This window comes from Haliotis cracherodii, unplaced genomic scaffold, assembly GCF_022045235.1.
Source record: "Haliotis cracherodii isolate W230 unplaced genomic scaffold, xgHalCrac1.p SCAF_10, whole genome shotgun sequence".
Taxonomy (NCBI): Eukaryota; Metazoa; Mollusca; class Gastropoda; order Lepetellida; family Haliotidae; genus Haliotis; species Haliotis cracherodii.
The window spans coordinates 39,361,471-39,380,121 of NW_027266265.1; the positions used below are offsets into that span (position 1 = coordinate 39,361,471).

At 44.6% G+C, this 18,651-nt stretch overlaps 1 protein-coding gene across 6 annotated transcripts in view; it reads right to left on the minus strand.

The window, feature by feature from the left end:
• LOC139454367 (uncharacterized) overlaps positions 1-18,651 on the minus strand; it is a 128,112-nt gene that overhangs the window by 44,333 nt on the left and 65,128 nt on the right. For 3 of the 6 annotated variants that reach the window (XM_071236023.1, XM_071236021.1, XM_071236022.1), the window contains one exon: positions 14,986-15,132. Coding sequence is in view for 1 of the 6 variants with exons in the window: in XM_071236019.1 (XP_071092120.1) it covers positions 5,730-5,759 (30 nt within the window). In the remaining 5 variants the exon portion in view is untranslated. The other 3 variants (XM_071236020.1, XM_071236025.1, XM_071236019.1) reach the window with 3 other exon arrangements.

An 18,651-nucleotide genomic window follows, 5' to 3' on the forward strand; every position in this document is an offset into this window, starting at 1 on the left:
CCCCCAAAATAGTTCGTTATATCCGTCAGTTCGTTATAAGCGCGTTCGTTATAAACGTAGTTATCTGTATTTCAATTTTACTGACAGCGAGGCTGATTTCCCTATGTTTTTAATGTTTCTATATTTCCACCAGTATACATTTACATCGCCGAGGTTATTGAGCTTATAAACAACACCATAACTCGAGATGGATATATAGATTGTGCCACGGCACTAAAACACACATTCTAAATTGTTAACAAAGACTGAACAAAGTTGGTGTCATCGTTGAAATTCAAATAATGTCTACATATATTCTGGGGAAAGACTTACACTTAAACTTTAATGATATGAACAAAAGTCATAATAGAGAGAACAGTTTATATGAGAAAGTTTCGGAGAATACTTTCACAAAGCCAAATATGCATTTTTGAGAAAATTAAAGAGCAAGTTAAAAAAAGCATGTCACACAAAATCTGGCTGGGTAATAACCACAAATAGCTTTTTCAATATGGCTGCCGTGGCTTCATTAGTCAGATGGTTTCTGAGGAGATGTTTCCAGTACCATGAAATGCATTTTAAGAAAATTATGGAACTTCGCCAAAGTGCAAATGTTAAAAAAACAATTCCTGAAAAAACAAACATATGCACTGAGCTCGACCACTAACTACACATACCAAATTTCATCAGATCTTTTTAAAAACAATTGGCTGAATAATGGCCATAAGAAATGTTAACTTTTAGTATGGAAGAAGTGCAAAGGTCAAATGAAGGTCAATAGAATTAACATCACAAAACAACGAAACAGATATGTTGAGCCCAATTACTAAGTACACGTGTACAAAATTTCATTACATCATTGGTGGGATGAAGCAAGGGGACTCAGCCTCCCTGGTTTGGTGGCTTCAAAGTGAGTATGTTTTTACGCCGCTTTTAGTAATATATCCCCACAACAGCGGAGGACACACGAAATGGGCTTCACACATTGTACCCATGACGGGAATCGAACCGGTCTTCAGCGTGACGAGCGAACGCTTTAACCACTAGGCTACCCGACCGCCCCAGTGGCTTCAGACAACAAGAAACAGACAAGAAAGAGTTATTTACAGACGACAAGGCCATAAAATAACTTGACCTGGTGAGCTAAAATCCACAAAACAACGTCACAAGTTAATTCACATCACTATAGCAAAATATAAATTCATCTTATATAAAATGTGATTATAATAATGATAATATACTGACTTGTCGATGGTGGTCGTGGTGATAACTGATTATGCCAATGCTCACCACTTCGCCCCATCCCCCCAGCCACCCTGTGCGACCTATAAGTGAAGCAGGTATTGGCGGAAAATCCAAATCGGACATTGGGAGTCATGCCTGCCGTCCCCGGGGTAATGACGACGTGAGAACCTATAAACACCTGATAATGTATGACTTCAATGGCGTGATGGGAATACGGCGTATATCGCACCCTATCCTAACTATTCGGGACAGCACGTCATTAGGTGTGACATTACTGTAGACAGAGTGAATGTTATTTAACGCCGCAGTTAATAATGTGCCAGCCATATCATGAATGCCTGTACATAATTATGTCGGGAGAAAACCCGTGGTTGACAGTATGAGTAACGACCACACCACAGGGTTTTGTGCCACACAATCAGACACATCACACATTGTGACCAACGGATCCATCACAGGTGCTGGGGATATTTTCTGTCCGGGATTACGGGGCGGTCTGGTAGCCTAGTGGTTAAAGCGTTCGTTCGTCACGCCGAAGACCCGGGTTCGTTTCCCGACATGGTTACAATGTGTGAAACCCATTTCTGATATTCCCCGCCGTGATATTGCTGGAATATTGCTAAAAGCGGCTTAAATCAAACTCACTCACTCACTGGCTCATGTTTGACTGTTTGCCGACCTTAGCTCTACGCCAATCGTAAAAGAATGTGAATTACCACACGCACCCACCGTCAAAATGGTATATCTCCAGATTGTTTGAATTAAAAAAATTAAAGTATACAGACGTAAACAAACAGACATCTGCATAAAGTTGACGAAAGGAAATCAGCTGGAAAGATGTAACCATTGTGAAACTAGAACGGACTTGGACATATTATTGGTGACATGTGATCTGCTGTACAGCATGTTAGAAAACCACATGGTACTAACATAAGGCCGTCGTGACCGGCCAGTACTGCTGCTAGACAAATATAGCATAGGATGTGAATGCTTGAAATTTTGTGAATGATGACATTTGTCTGACAATTCTCGTGAAAATAACATAGTTGTTTGGTACATTGGCTAAGAGATCAACGACATCTGCTAAAACGAGTGTACCACGACATCTTCCGTCAGCAGCTGAATGTACTCCAACGTCTTGTACAGCATCCAAGCGTACAACGACGTCTCGTACAGCAACTGAGTGTACAACGACGTCTCCTGCAGCTTGCTCGATCAGTATAAACGTCTCCAAGAGCAATTATGTGCACAACGACGTTATCCTGCACAACTGAGTGTACAACGACATCTCATACAGTGAGCTGGATCAGTATACTGTCTCAACGTCGTCATCTACAGTGTATCAGCAGACGACAATCTCTACAGGGTTTTAGTAGACAACATCGTCCCCTATGGTGTCTCAGTAGACAACGACAACCTCTACAGTGTCTCTGTAGACAACGACAATCTCTACAGTGTCTCAGTAGACAACGACTACCCCTACAATGTCTCTGTAGACAACGACAATCTCTACAGTGTCTCAGTAGACAACGACTACCCCTACAATGTCTCTGTAGACCACGACAATCTCTACAGTGTTTCAGTAGACAGCGGCTTCCCCTACGGTGTGTCAGTAGACTACGACAACCCCTACAGTGTCTCAGTAGACAACAATGACCCCTACAGTGTTTCAGTAGACAACGACAACCTCTACAGTGTTTCAGTAGACAACGACGTCCCCCTACGGTGTCCCAGTAGACAACGACAACCTCTAAAGTGTCTCAATAGTCAACGACAACCTCTACAGTGTCTCAATAGACAACGACAACCTCTACAGTGTTTCATTAGCCAACGTCGTCCCCTACAGTGTCTCAGTAGACAACGACAACCTCTACAGTGTTTCAGTAGACAACGTGGTCCGCTGCAGTGTTTCGGTAGACAAAGACAACCTCTTCAGTGTTTCAGTAGACAACGTCGTCCCCTACACTGTCTCAGCAGACAACGACGTGCCCTACATGTCTCAGTAGACAACGACGTCCCCTACAGTGTCTCAGTAGAAAACGACGTCCCCTACAATGTTTCAGTAGACAACGGCTTCCCCTACAGTGTTTCAGTAGACAACGACAACTCCTACAGTGTTTCATTAGACAACGGCTTCCTCTACGGTGTCTCAGTAGACAACAACAACCCCTGCAGTGTCTCAGTTGACAACCACGTCCCTTACAGTGTCTCAGTAGACAACGATGACCTCTACAGTGTATCAATAGACTACGACGTCCCCTACAGTGTCCCAGTAGACAACGACAACCTCTACAGTGTCTCAATAGACAACGACAATCTCTACAGTGTCTCAATAGACAACGACAACCTCTACAGTGTCTCAGTTGGCAACCACGTCCCTTACAGTGTCTCAGTAGACAACGATGACCTCTACAGTGTATCAATAGACAACGACGTCCCCTACAGTGTCCCAGTAGACAACGACAACCTCTACAGTGTCTCAATAGACAACGACAATCTCTACAGTGTCTCAATAGACAACGACAACCTCTACAGTGTCTCAATAGACAACGACAACCTCTATAGTGTCCCAGTAGACAACGACAACCTCTACAGAGTCTCAATAGACAACGACAACCTCTACAGTGTCTCAATAGACAACGACGTCCCTTACAGTGCCTCAGTACACAACGACAACCTCTACAGTGTCTCAATAGACAACGACGTCCCCTACCGTGTCCCAGTAGACAACGACAACCTCTACAGTGTCTCAATATTCAACGACAACCTCTACAGTGTCTCAATTGACAACTACAACCTCCACAGTGTCTCAATAGACAACGACAACCTCTACTGTGTTTCAGTAGACAACGACGTCCCTTACAGTGCCTCAGTACACAACGACAACCTCTACAGTGTCTCAATAGACAACGACGTCCCCTACCGTGTCCCAGTAGACAACGACAACCTCTACAGTGTCTCAATATTCAACGACAACCTCTACAGTGTCTCAATTGACAACTACAACCTCCACAGTGTCTCAATAGACAACGGCTTCCCCTACAGTGTTTCAGTAGACAACGACAACTCCTACAGTGTTTCATTAGACAACGGCTTCCTCTACGGTGTCTCAGTAGACAACAACAACCCCTGCAGTGTCTCAGTTGACAACCACGTCCCTTACAGTGTCTCAGTAGACAACGATGACCTCTACAGTGTATCAATAGACTACGACGTCCCCTACAGTGTCCCAGTAGACAACGACAACCTCTACAGTGTCTCAATAGACAACGACAATCTCTACAGTGTCTCAATAGACAACGACAACCTCTACAGTGTCTCAGTTGGCAACCACGTCCCTTACAGTGTCTCAGTAGACAACGATGACCTCTACAGTGTCTCAATAGACAACGACGTCCCCTACCGTGTCCCAGTAGACAACGACAACCTCTACAGTGTCTCAATATTCAACGACAACCTCTACAGTGTCTCAATTGACAACTACAACCTCCACAGTGTCTCAATAGACAACGACAACCTCTACTGTGTTTCAGTAGACAACGACGTCCCTTACAGTGCCTCAGTACAGAACGACAACCTCTACAGTGTCTCACTAGACAACGACAACCTCTACAGTGTTTCAGTAGACAACGTCGTCCCTTACAGTGTCTCAGTAGACAACGACAACCTCTACAGTGTTTCAGTAGACAACGACGTCCCCCTACGGTGTCCCAGTAGACAACGACAACCTCTAAAGTGTCTCAATAGTCAACGACAACCTCTACAGTGTCTCAATAGACAACGACAACCTCTACAGTGTTTCATTAGCCAACGTCGTCCCCTACAGTGTCTCAGTAGACAACGACAACCTCTACAGTGTTTCAGTAGACAACGTGGTCCGCTGCAGTGTTTCGGTAGACAAAGACAACATCTACAGTGTTTCAGTAGACAACGTCGTTCCCTACACTGTCTCAGCAGACAACGACGTCCCCTACAGTGTCTCAGTAGACAACGACGTCCCCTACAGTGTCCCAGTAGACAACGACGCCCCCGACATGCCTCAGTAGACAGCGACGTCCCCTACAGTGTCTCAGTAAAAAACGACGTCCCCTACAGTGTCTCAGTAAAAACGACAACTCCAACGATCACTCTGTAGACATGGACATCCCTTACAGTGACCCAGTGTTCAATGGTGGTTGTGACATTTCGTCCGTCAGGCCACAAGCATGAATGTCATATTGACAACAACCATCCAAATGTTATGGCATGACGTGTTACACACAATTATGACAAGTGATTATTACACTTGAACGAAAACATCAATCTGCACTGACAATAACATATTTGGAATATATGAATAATATCAATAATCATGTTTCTGAAATTAATTAATGAGTACATTATAATGCTATTTAAATACAAAATCGATACCAGATACAGGTATTTGATAAACTGAGCCTATCGCTACAATAGAAGCAATCCCAGCGGGCGAGCTGACATGAATACAACCAACATAGCACACATACCTTCTCACTGTTGTCGACTGGGCACGCCATAGCTACACGACGACACACAGGTACACTGGAGGTAGACACGTGGTCAGTGAACAGGTAGACTATCTACAGGTACACCTATCACCGCTATATTAAACTGATCTATTCCAGACACGTGGTGTCAGCGACATAACCCTGTTATTGAATCCAACGTCCAACTGTACTTCTTAGTCTCCTTTCAGAAAGAGAAAAGCGATAGTTATTCATGTTGTGTTCGGGTTTTCGGGGGCACTTAGATGTATTGGCAAACACGTCCCCACCGAGCTAATTGCCTGTAATGATTCACGCCACAAAGAGGAAAAACCAGTCACAACGTGCTGGCGTAAGCCCGTTATATAAACGGTTTACATGCTCTGATATGGATTTTTCTCTCTCTACTTTTAAGGCTCTTATCAGGTGGATATAGAAACTAAGATCACAGGCGACAAAAGGGAGTTTTCCTCTCATCGTTCTTGACAGGAGGGGGAAAAACTGGAAGGATAACAGGGGATTACTCTCAAAGAACGGCTAAAGCTCCACTGCGTATAACAGAACAGAGATCTAAGGTTGATGCATCACTTTCCTTATATAGAATCTTATCACGGCATTATTTACGTGGCTCTGTCAAGTATTCCGTGAATGTTGTTTTTGATAAATTGATCATAAATCTTTAGATTGAAAGAGCTAGGATCGGGCTAATTAAAATCTCAAATAGCCCTCGGCTGTTACAATCTCTCGATGATGAGAATACAAACATATATGATGTTATACTAATTGATATACCTGCCATATTGCTGTCATCTATCACACGACTGACTGTTGCTCGTCTACTCCTACAAAACTGTCTGTCCTTAGTTTAGCGCGACTCGCTGCGCGATTCCTCACATGCAAAGTGGGCACGTCGAGATATGGCACACGGCAGCTGAAGCAGCGGAAACTACCTCACCTACATCGCTCTGACTACCTTCGGGTGGAATTACTCCCGTGACAGAATGCGAAGTGCATTATTTATGAAGCGTGTTAATAAGTACGTTTTATTGGAGCTTCAACGCGAACTTTCTATTTATCATGACTGGAATGAGACTTGATCCGGGACTTATTATTTCAACCTGATGAATCACTGAATACTTCCTGAATGGCATGCTCCTAATAATCATGACTAGTACAGCACCATCCACAGCACACGGGGGATGGTCGCTGTACAACGATGGCCACGCTATTGACATTCAGCTCCATTAGTTTACCACTAGACATGTACACAGTTCTATCAAAATCGGTCATTAATTTACATCTCGGGAATATCCGGTAAACAGCTCAATTTTGTTATCCTCGCTACAAGATATCCCGACCGCTCAATAACACGGCCAAACGCTGCTCTATCGCCTGGATAGCCACTCTGTTCAAACTCATTGACATACTGACGCTACAGTAAGTGAAATATACTCCAGAGATTACTAAAATGATAGATACCTTTTTCCGGCTGTCAGCAGACGACACATTTGAAACTCAAATAAGCAGTCGTCAGATTAGGCAGACGACAGTTCAGGGATATGTATTCCTTCTTACCTCTCAATAGTGACATCAACCACGAAGGGAACCGCTCAGTCTATTCATAATCCCCACTCCTCATCCAAATCATTTCAACTATTTGAGCACACAACTGTTACAGAGAATGCAAGCATACGACACCCGTAGCGCGTGCCCTATCCGCTTGCCGCTGACAAATCAGTGAATGAAAGCCGGCATGCAGGGGGCTCATTCACAACATTTCAGTCGGGACTTCCTGTGAAGCGTAAGACGGAAAAATATCCACTTCTGCGTACATATTACGCATGGCCTATATCGCTATCAGTGGCGTTATCTGTGTCTTTGCGAACACTTGATAGTACAACGATAAAGTCACTACACCTCCACGGACTGGGTCACGCTCGGCGAGTTCAACACAGGCTGTGCAATCTGTTCATAATCGTGTGAAATAGATCCTGTCCAAATATTTCCATATTGACTAATGTCTGTTTTAAAAACGGCCAGCTGAAGTTCTCTTTCAACACAGGACGCCCATGGTTTAGGATCGGCGAGGGATGGGGACTTGAAAAGAAATATGACATCACGGGGGGACGTTTTATTGTTTGTCTTTGCATTTTTATGTGTCATGGTAATTTTAGCTGAATTATATTGAATTAGATTTTGGCTGTTTGTGACTAATTCGATACAAGATCGATAGTACGCCTCTCATGCGCCTCCTAGTCCTGGGATATCAAGCGTTAATCTTTGTGAAGCTTCATTAACGTCGTCGAAAGCAATTTTTTCAGAATTACATTAAAGACGGTTTGCAAAACAACAAAAGAAAGTTTTAAACATGAAAGGTAAACCACATACGGAGTATATTAACCATTAGAACACATTAAAGCAATAAACGTTTGACATTTATGAGACAAAACAACGCCCCGTTCAATATCTCGCGTACTAAGATACAGCGGCTACATTAATGCATATTTTACGCATACAGCCACAGCTTGCACGTAATAGCTCTACATCTGTTAATGTGTCAAGCGTTTGACATGCAGTGGTAAGTTTGTATGGTCGATCTCGTTGAGTACCGAGAGCCCGCTGCAGCAACGAGCTTCTGCATCGACGACATAAATATGTTAGCGACTTCATCAACAACATGCCATCGGCGACCCCATGACCTTACAGCGAATACAACAACGACGGGTCCATATACGTGCATCGTACAACGACTAAGTGTGTACATGTGGCTTTAAACAGTGTAAATATCTCTCCCCCGTGATCTGGGCTAGAATTGGTCTTCAGCAACCCATGCTTGTCAAAAGAGGTGACGAACGGGATCGGGAGGTCAGGCTCGCGGACCTTATTGATGCATGTCATCGTATCCCAATTGCGTAGACTGATGCTCATGATGTCAATCACTGGGTTGTCTGCGGCGTGCGGTGTGCGGTGTTAAACAACGAACAAACAAACAGATATACATGTAATCTCTTACAGCAGCTAAGTGTGTAAGGACATCTGCTACAGAGACTAAGTATACGACAACATCTGCTACCACGACTAAATGAACAACGGCGTCTGCTACAACGACTAAATGAACAAAGCCATAGCCACAACGACTACATGAACAACGACATCTGCTACAACGACTAAGTGAACAGCGCCGTCTCCAACAGCGACTAAGTGAACAACGCCATCTTCAGCGACTCCAGAAAACAACGAAATCTCCACAACACTGATTACGCGAATACAAGCATGCGCAAAACAACGACCATAGAGACAATGCGGCCATCGACAAGCTGTCGCCCAGTTCCATAACGCCATATATCGGCAATGTCAGCGCTGTGGCGGACGTAATTATGCGGTTCATTATATCATTACGTCGTAATTGTATCATCTATTTGTGGCCAGGGCTCATCAAGGGGACAAGGATGTTCTGCACGTGGTGAGGTCGTACACCTCAACCACGTTCACACGGATCAAACATCCTCGGTAGGGGCTCTTTGGTGGAGGCGCATGGCCCGTATCGTGTACAGAAATTAGGCTTTATCTTGGTCGGACTGTATAAAACTTTGCTAAAATTGCTGGGATGTTTAATGCATACTTTAAATCACATTAACGCGAGACAGGCAATGCGTAGCGTGAGTGGATGAGTAGGCTTTTACGCTGTTATAGCAGTATTGAAACATTATGACGGAGGACATCAAGAGTGAGTGAGTGAGTTAGGTTTACTGCCGCTCTTTCAGTAAAATCCACTCTTTCAGTAATATCAGCCGTGTGAAGTTGATGTGTGAAGAAAGCCCGGGAGATGCAGGTCTCAGACGTTTACCACTTCGGTGAAACACACGAGCACGGGTAAGGTGCTGACAAACCTAGAAACATAATCAGGACGAACCGGGTCTTGAACCCACGACCATACGTTTCTGGCAGGTCTAAGGGACAACTTAGGGGACTTGGCCACCCGTACATGGCCCCGGGTACACCAAGGACAAAAAAGGCTTAGACCACAACCACATCACCGAACATAAATAAAAATAGGTGGCTTTATCCGCTTAGCGTTCATTGAGAAATGTCCTTAGACCGTTATTTACATTTACAGAAGTTGTTTTTTAACCTACAAGCGGCTTTACTCTATAAGCAGTAATGTCATAAAACAGCCACATGTCATGCAGTTAGTATATTTAGTATTTACAGACATTTTATGGAAACAGTCAGTTTACAAGGCGCTACCAGGCGACCAATCAGAATTAACCACAGAAAACATGGATTAAGCTCGCCAATCACATCTGAACGCTTTTCTTGTACGAACAATCATCTGCCTTTGTCACAGTCTCCTCGACTACGACATTCACTATTTACAGATGGAATTGCATGTATTTCTTCGGCCAGTGAAGTAGCATTGGCTTTCTCAGACGTTTTTCGTTCTCCTCGTATGACGTTATATTGAACGTTGACTGCATATCAGACGTCATGTATTACAACTAGGAAGGTCAGATCAATTCAATCACCTGCCCGTCGTATTTTGAAAAAGAGGAAGAAACTGACGGTTCGATATATTTTTAAGCCAGTAGTGCTTCAGATGAAAATGAAAACTTACAGGTCAGATAACTTAATACAGTTAAAACGATCAGAACAATTAAAGAGAACATATTGCCAGTAAACTGTTGTTCATATTACCAACTACACGGTAAGGCCTGTCACCCACTACACAGTAAGGCCTGTCACTACACAGTAAGGCCTGTCACCCACTACACATTAAGGCCTGTCACCAACTACACAGTAAGTCCTGTCACTACACAGTAAGGCCTGTCACCCACTACAGAGTAAGGCTTGTCACTACAGAGTAAGGCCTGTCACCCACTACACAGTAAGGCCTGTCACTACACAGTAAGGCCTGTCACCCACTACACATTAAGGCCTGTCACCAACTACACAGTAAGTCCTGTCACTACACAGTAAGGCCTGTCACCCACTACAGAGTAAGGCTTGTCACTACAGAGTAAGGCCTGTCACCCACTACACAGTAAGGCCTGTCACTACACAGTAAGGCCTGTCACCCAGTACACAGTAAGGCTTGTCACCCACTACAAAGTAAGGTCTGTCACTACACAGTAAGGCTTGTCACCCACTACACAGTAAGGCCTGTCACTACAAAGTAAGGCCTGTCACCCACTACACAGTAAGGCCTGTCACCCACTACACAGTAAGGACTGTCACTACACGGTAAGACATGCCTCTCACTACACAGTAAGACATGCCTCTCACTACACAGTTAGGTCTGACACTATACAGTAAGGTATGTCACCCACTATACATTAAGGCCTGTCACCCACTACACAGTAACGCCTGTCACCCACTACACAGTAATGCCTGTCACTACACATTAAGGCCTGTCACCCTCTACACAGTAAGGCCTTGCACCCACTACACAGTAAGGCCTGTCACTACACAGTAAGGTCTGTCACCCACTACACAGTAAGACATGCCTCTCACTACACAGTAAGACCTGTCACTACAAAGTAAGACCTGTCACCCACTACACAGTAAGGCCTGTCACTACACAGTAAGACATGCCTCTCACTACACAGTAAGACATGCCTCTCACTACACAGTAAGGTCTGTCACTACACAGTAAGGTCTGTCACCCACAAGACAGTAAGGCCTGTCACCCACTACACAGTAAGGTATGTCACCCACTACACAGTAAGGCCTGTCACTGCACAGTAACGCCTGTCACCCTCTACACAGTAAGGCCTTGCACCCACTACACAGTAAGGCCTGTCACTACACAGTAAGGTCTGTCACCCACTACACAGTAAGACATGCCTCTCACTACACAGTAAGACATGCCTCTCACTACACAGTAAGGTCTGTCACCCAATACACAGTAAGGCCTGTCACTACAAAGTAAGACCTGTCACCCACTACACAGTAAGGCCTGTCACTACACAGTAAGACATGCCTCTCACTACACAGTAAGACATGCCTCTCACTACACAGTTAGGTCTGACACTATACAGTAAGGCCTGTCACCCACAAGACAGTAAGGCCTGTCACGCACTACACAGTAAGGTATGTCACCCACTACACAGTAAGGCCTGTCACTGCACAGTAACGCCTGTCACCCACTACACAGTAAGGCCTGTCACTACACATTAAGGCCTGTCACCCTCTACACAGTAGGGCCTTGCACCCACTACACAGTAAGGCCTGTCACTACACAGTAAGGTCTGTCACCCACTACACAGTAAGACATGCCTCTCACTACACAGTAAGACATGCCTATCACTACACAGTAAGGCCTGTCTCCCACTACACAGTAAGGCCTGTCTCCCACTACACAGTAAGGCCTGTCTCCCACTACACAGTAAGGCCTGTCTCCCACTACACAGTAAGGCCTTGCACCCACTACACAGTAAGGCCTGTCATCACTACACAGTAAGGCCTGTCACCCACTACACAGTAAGGCCTGTCACTACACAGTAAGGCCTGTCACCCACTACACAGTAACGCCTTTCACCCACCACACAGTAACGCCTGACACCCACTACAAAGTAAGGCCTGTTACCCACTACACGATAAGGCCTGTCACCCACGACACAGTAAGGCCTGTCTCCCACTACACAGTAAGGCCTGTTACCCACTACACGATAAGGCCTGTCACCCACTACACAGTAAGGCCTGTCTCCCATTACACAGTAAGGCCTGTCACTACACAGTAAGGCCTGTCACCAACTACACAGTAAGGCCTGTCACTACACGGTAAGGCCTGTCACCCACTACACAGTAAGGCCTGTCACTACACAGTAAGGCCTGTCACTACACAGTAAGGCTTGTCTCCCACTACACAGTAAGGCTTGTCTCCCACTACACAGTAAGGCCTGTCACCCACTACACAGTAAGGCCTGTCACTACACAGTAAGGCTTGTCTCCCACTACACAGTAAGGCTTGTCTCCCACTACACAGTAAGGCCTGTCACCCACTACACAGTAAGGCCTGTCTCCCACTACACAGTAAGGCCTGTCTCCCATTACACAGTAAGGCCTGTCTCCCACTACACAGCAAGGCCTGTCTCCCACTACACAGTAAGGCCTGTCACCCAATACACAGTAAGGCCTGTCTCCCACTACACAGTAAGGCCTGTCTCCCACTACACAGTAAGGCCTGTCTCCCACTACACAGTAAGGCCTGTCTCCCACTACACAGTAAGGCCTGTCTCCCACTACACAGTAAGGCCTGTCTCCCACTACACAGTAAGGCCTGTCTCCCACTACACAGTAAGGCCTGTCACCCACTACACAGTAAGGCCTGTCTCCCACTACACAGTAAGGCCTGTCTCCCACTACACAGTAAGGCCTGTCTCCCACTACACAGTAAGGCCTGTCTCCCACTACACAGTAAGGCCTGTCTCCCACTACACAGTAAGGCCTGTCGAGTTATTAAATGGTTGTGTTCTAGTCAAGCGTTGTGATATATATGGTCGTATTTCCCCACTATTGAACACTAGGGTTGGGGCTCAGGGGCTAGTGTCAGTTTGCAGTCAGTGAAATCCTGACAACGTTCCCAAGCAATCGATTGTGTGGCGGTATTCATGTCATAACTGAAGTGTGGTTGATTGAGTTACGACCACAAGATGTCTGAAAAACTATGCAGACGCGACATCGTCCGATGTCATTTTGTCACATACCACAGTAGCGCTGTAACCTAGTTTTCAGAAGGGAAATTCTTGAGATGAATTTTTTTCCTGATATTACGGCCGATATTTATCGCGCACAAGACAGAACAGTTAGATGTTGCAATTCACAACGTTATATAGTGTGTACTTGTGGGCGTGGCAGTTCATCGGGGACTATTGTTTTTTTATTTCTTATAGGGAGTGAGTAAGATCGGTTTACCACCAATATCACGGCATGCCATCATTGATGTGGAAGGAACGCTTTAAGCGACGCACTTCGTGGATGTTTGCGTCGTTTGTGAAAGCCACGGGCTATAATCGGGGCGAGTTTGGGATTTGATTTTGGGTCAGAATATGTTCCACCTAGACTATGCGTGTCTCTCTGTAGGCTTTCCTGAGCAGAATGGCTTCTCCTATCATCAGCTCGTGGTTTGTCTGGCTGAGGCTCGCCAGCTTACAGGCCGCCGTGATATGTTCCCCTGCAGCTCACTCACCAGCTTACCCAAGTGCAACCCAAACTAGTGTCCCTTTGTCTGCAGCCATCATGATGTCTTTCCGACAAATATTACTATCCATCCCTCCATCAATCTATTTTCTTCTTCTTGTACAGATTAAAATAAAAAATGCAACACAGAGGGTTTGGGCCCTTGCCCCATCTACACGCAGCCGAGAGAGCGAATGGGACTTCTCCAAGGAGGCGCTGCCTAGTCAAACCCACCGAGAACTTTTCGGAGAATGTGAAGACTCCCCAACACTGCAGCCTTCTGCATTACCCAGATTGTAAGAAGGGCTGTATTCCTGGTAGCGAACCAGATTGTTAGTGGTAGTAGTAGTAGTAGTAGTAGTAGCAGCAGCAGCAGCAGCAGCAGCAGCAGCAGCAGCAGCAGCAGCAGTAGTAGTAGTAGTAGTAGCAGTAGTCAATACCTGTGATTCAATACCCGGTGATTACATTGGTTGTGTTACCGGCGCAGTTAACGGGTTAACACCATTGTGCGGGTCTGGACAGATCCGTATAAAAAAGGAACATTCAAATTAGTAGGTGAACCCCACTTTTGATGTCGTGATATGTAGGATATTAACCCTTAAATATTGATTATGTAGACTTGCTTCATAGCTAAATTGATAGATTAACTATCTATTCGGGCGTACGCCTGACTCTGAACGGCAGACCTTGGGCCTTTTAAAGTGATTACGTCCAGACAGTGCCGGTTCAACCACATTCATATTCTGATTACAAGCTATCTATGTGACCTCCTTACTGCCGTAATGAGTACTGTTAGAAGACATAACGACACCAGATGTTCATTTCGATGTGCCTGACGTTAGAACATTTGTTGTATTACTGTTACTTATTGACAGAATCCTCAAATGACGATCCGCAGACGCCAGATGCAACTTCTCGTCGACAGAGGGCGTGCGTGCGAGACTAAAAAGGTCTCGCGAGACAAGACAGGTATACATATAAGTTGCGTGCAAAGCACCAGATGTGTGCCATCGCTGCCCGGCCTGGAGCCCTCAGTTTTCAGCGTATCAACCTATCTGGCCATAGATACAAATGAGCTTACCGGCTACGTTGACGATGCCGTATACAGATACGCTGGTGCTGATCAGACGCTGTGTAGTATCGCCGTGGACAGAGTGGGAGACATCAATCACACTATCACCAATTACCCCCGAACAAACATCGCTGGGGAACTTCACTGGAAGGGAATCTGGAAAGAAAAAACCCGATGGTTAAATTTGCTTTGTGAGATTACGTTGCGAGTAGGTATGTTTTAAGGTGTATGGTCATCTTGACAATATGGCGCTTCGGCGTTTAATAACGTTGAGACAACACTACATGCTATCTCGTAACTGACGTCAGGCAGTAAGGCTGGACGTCTCTTTGGTATAATCGAACATGGGCCCCATCTAAATACAATCTTTTATGCTTCCACATGACGACTGGGTTTTGTGGAATTAATTCTATCAGCTAAATCAGCGAACAAACCGTGCAGAGATCCGTCAACAACACGATGACGTTCTGACCTGCATTGAAAATTTGTGTTCGTTTTTAGGCAATACATTCCAAGATGGAGTGTGATGTTTTGGGGAAAATAAGAATTAACCACGGCTCCCAGGGAATTTACCGAGAAGGTTGAGACAGTTGCAGGCATTGGGACTAGCATGCGAACTTGCATGCAAGTTGGTTTTACAAACACGATAGCTCGAGGTGGCAACGACGACCTTCTTCATGAAGACAGCCTGACAACAACGCCAATTCCACTCCCTTGAGGCGGTCAACTCTTTGATATGCAAGAACTTATTTATTATCGATATTTTGCGTAATAGCGCTTCTATTTCCAAAACCATCCTCTCCTCCCATTATCTGCAAGTTTAGGCTTTGACCCTTGGGAAATTGTGGAAGATTACTGCACGTGAATGAAACTCAGTTGTAGCAAAATAATTTTGATCGGTGATGATAGGAGGGGGGTGGGGAAGGGAAATAGAGATGATGGTGGGGGTTGGGGGGTTGGGGGTACCTAGGATCAATTGGGGGAGGGGGGTACCTAGGATCAATTGCTCTCCTCCTGTAGGGGCACGGGAAACATTACCGCCAGAGTGATCGATCTCTCTGTTACATGGCAGTGATAAGAACCTCACCAGATAAACCATATTACGTTCGAGATAAACATTTTTACAACATACAGAAGACCTGCAGAATTATTCCCGTTATGTATCGTGCAGTGTCATTTTACGTGCCAAGATTTTGACACGGGCTAATTTACTTCTGTAATGGTTTCTGTTATTTTACATTATGATCGAAGACGGACAATCAGTCTTGACTGAAGACATAAAAGCAAAACCCAGATCTTTATCATTGATTATGTTTGCAGTTCTTATCAAACACACAGAACATTTTAGTATGAAAAAGTGTCTATTTCTAAGAGCTTTAGACAAATCAAACTGCCAGCATGTGTTTGGCGTATGATGTAAAGAATACAATTCCTGAATTGTTTTTGGCAAATATCCCCAAGATCTAAGGATGTAAATTAGGAACAGTATTGACAGATCGACCAACATTCAGTGGAGCCTCGCTAGCTACGAACCTGTTTATTCGGAAACTCTCTTTCCGTCAGATAAATGGTAGGAGTAAGTGTGGGAGTTTAGTTTAATGCCATTTTGAACAGTATTTCAGTTACATATATCATAGTGTGTCAGTACAATATTAACAAAATCCCAAACAGCGACGAGCGGCGCCACTGACGACCGAAGTACTGACAAACCTCGAAACATAATCACGGCGAATCTGTGATTCGAACCAATTATTATAGGTTCCTGGCGCACCTAAGGGACGTAACTCTGCACAGCGAATTACAGCGCTTTAGACGACTGCACCATACGTGCCCTCTGATTAGTAATAGGAACACGTATAAAACTTCAACGGACATTAATACGTCTTCATAATTCGTTATTCCGGAAAGAGAATTTCTAGTGTTTGTACATGGACTGATTACTTTTACAAAAGTATTCCCTACCCAATTTATTGATTCTATACTTTACCCTAAATGCATAACTTAATCTGACACACTTTAGCTCTAGCGGAATCAACAATTCTACTCAACGCATTCCATGTTTGACTGGCATTTTAGAATTTTAAATGTCAATAATAAATGTGACAACAAATAACTTCAAAAGTCCATGATTGTTAATTGTTATAAAAAAACAAAACAACAGCTTTGGTGAATGCATGTTGAACACATATTGCACACGAAATAATTGTTTGACTCCAGCATTCGCCACACCCCATACCAGCAAACCATACACCTTCATAACATCTAAGATCTGTCTCTCTTTCGGGGGGCACGGGGGGCCCAGTCGTCTGAGGCGCCGCGATTCGCTGTGCAGAGTTGCGTCCCTTGGGCACGCAAGAAATCTATGATTGTGGATTCTGACCCCGGTTCGCCCCGATTATGTTTCTAGGTTTGTTAGCATCATACCCGTGCTCGTAGATTTCAGCGAAGTGGTAAACGTCTGAGACCTGCATCACTTCGGGCTTTCCTTTCACATTAAGCTGACACGCCGTGATATAACTAGAATACTGTTAAAGGCGGCGTTAAACCCAAATCACTCACTCACTCTGTCTCTCTTTCAGCTTTTCTGCCCCATTAAGTTGACACCCCATAAAAATTGTTTTAGTTATATCAATGCGTTTCAGAAAGTCTCGGCGAATACTTGAACCCAATCTCATTAAAATCAGATCTTTGTTCTCGCCATCGCTTAACACACATCTGAGGACATCCAAATATGGGTCACGTCATAACGACCTTTCATTCGACCAATCAAATCGTCGCTTACCAGTTCAAGTGACAGTCGGAATGTGTTTTTTAATCATGCAACCTCGGAAACGTTAACACGGTATAATCAGAACGACAGTTACGGCCCGTACTACTGATTCCGTCAAAATTATGGTCTATCTATCGCTTCCATGGGCGAAACATTTGAACGGAGGAGGCGTTGCTCAGTACGTGGGAAGCACTGCCATGCAATCTCAACCATATATTAGACATTCTGGAATGTTCGTTTGTTCAGTTCCAAAATTTTAATCGAGAAGTGTGTCAACATATTTTTCAAGCGTAGTCTGAAATTGAAGTCGCCAGGTTGACACGAGTGCCGAAAAGCTCGAGAAAGTTGCTTTCTAATTGGCTGATGTCGACTTCTTGTTTCAGTGGTCGGTCAAAGTTCGCGAAAGGTCGTTCTGACGTGATCCGTAATGGGATATCCTCGGATCCTTGTTTAGCTTCAACGAGAACTTAGATCTGATTTTAATGAGATTGGCTTGCACCGAAAATAATAAGATTCTGGTGCGCCTAAGGGGCATAACTCTTCACTGCAATTTGCGGCGCGTTGGAGGACTGGATCATCCGAGACGCACTGCTGTTTGTAACACAGCTAATTACCTCCATTATCCCGCTGTCTACGGAGTAATTACACCATAAATTAGACATTCATGTTACAACAAATCAACTAATGTCAGATGCATATGATCTTTACATTGTATTCACACGCAAAGACCACACAAACATTACACAAGAAACATGAAACAATCACGTGGACTTTGAACTAAGCAATGGCTGATCAGATGACATCAGAACTCTTGTGCCAGATATGTTTGAAGCAAGCCAACATGTGCGACCGTGTTTTGTCTCGGCTCAGAGGCCACACCCCTTTATTCACAGGGTTCTTCACGA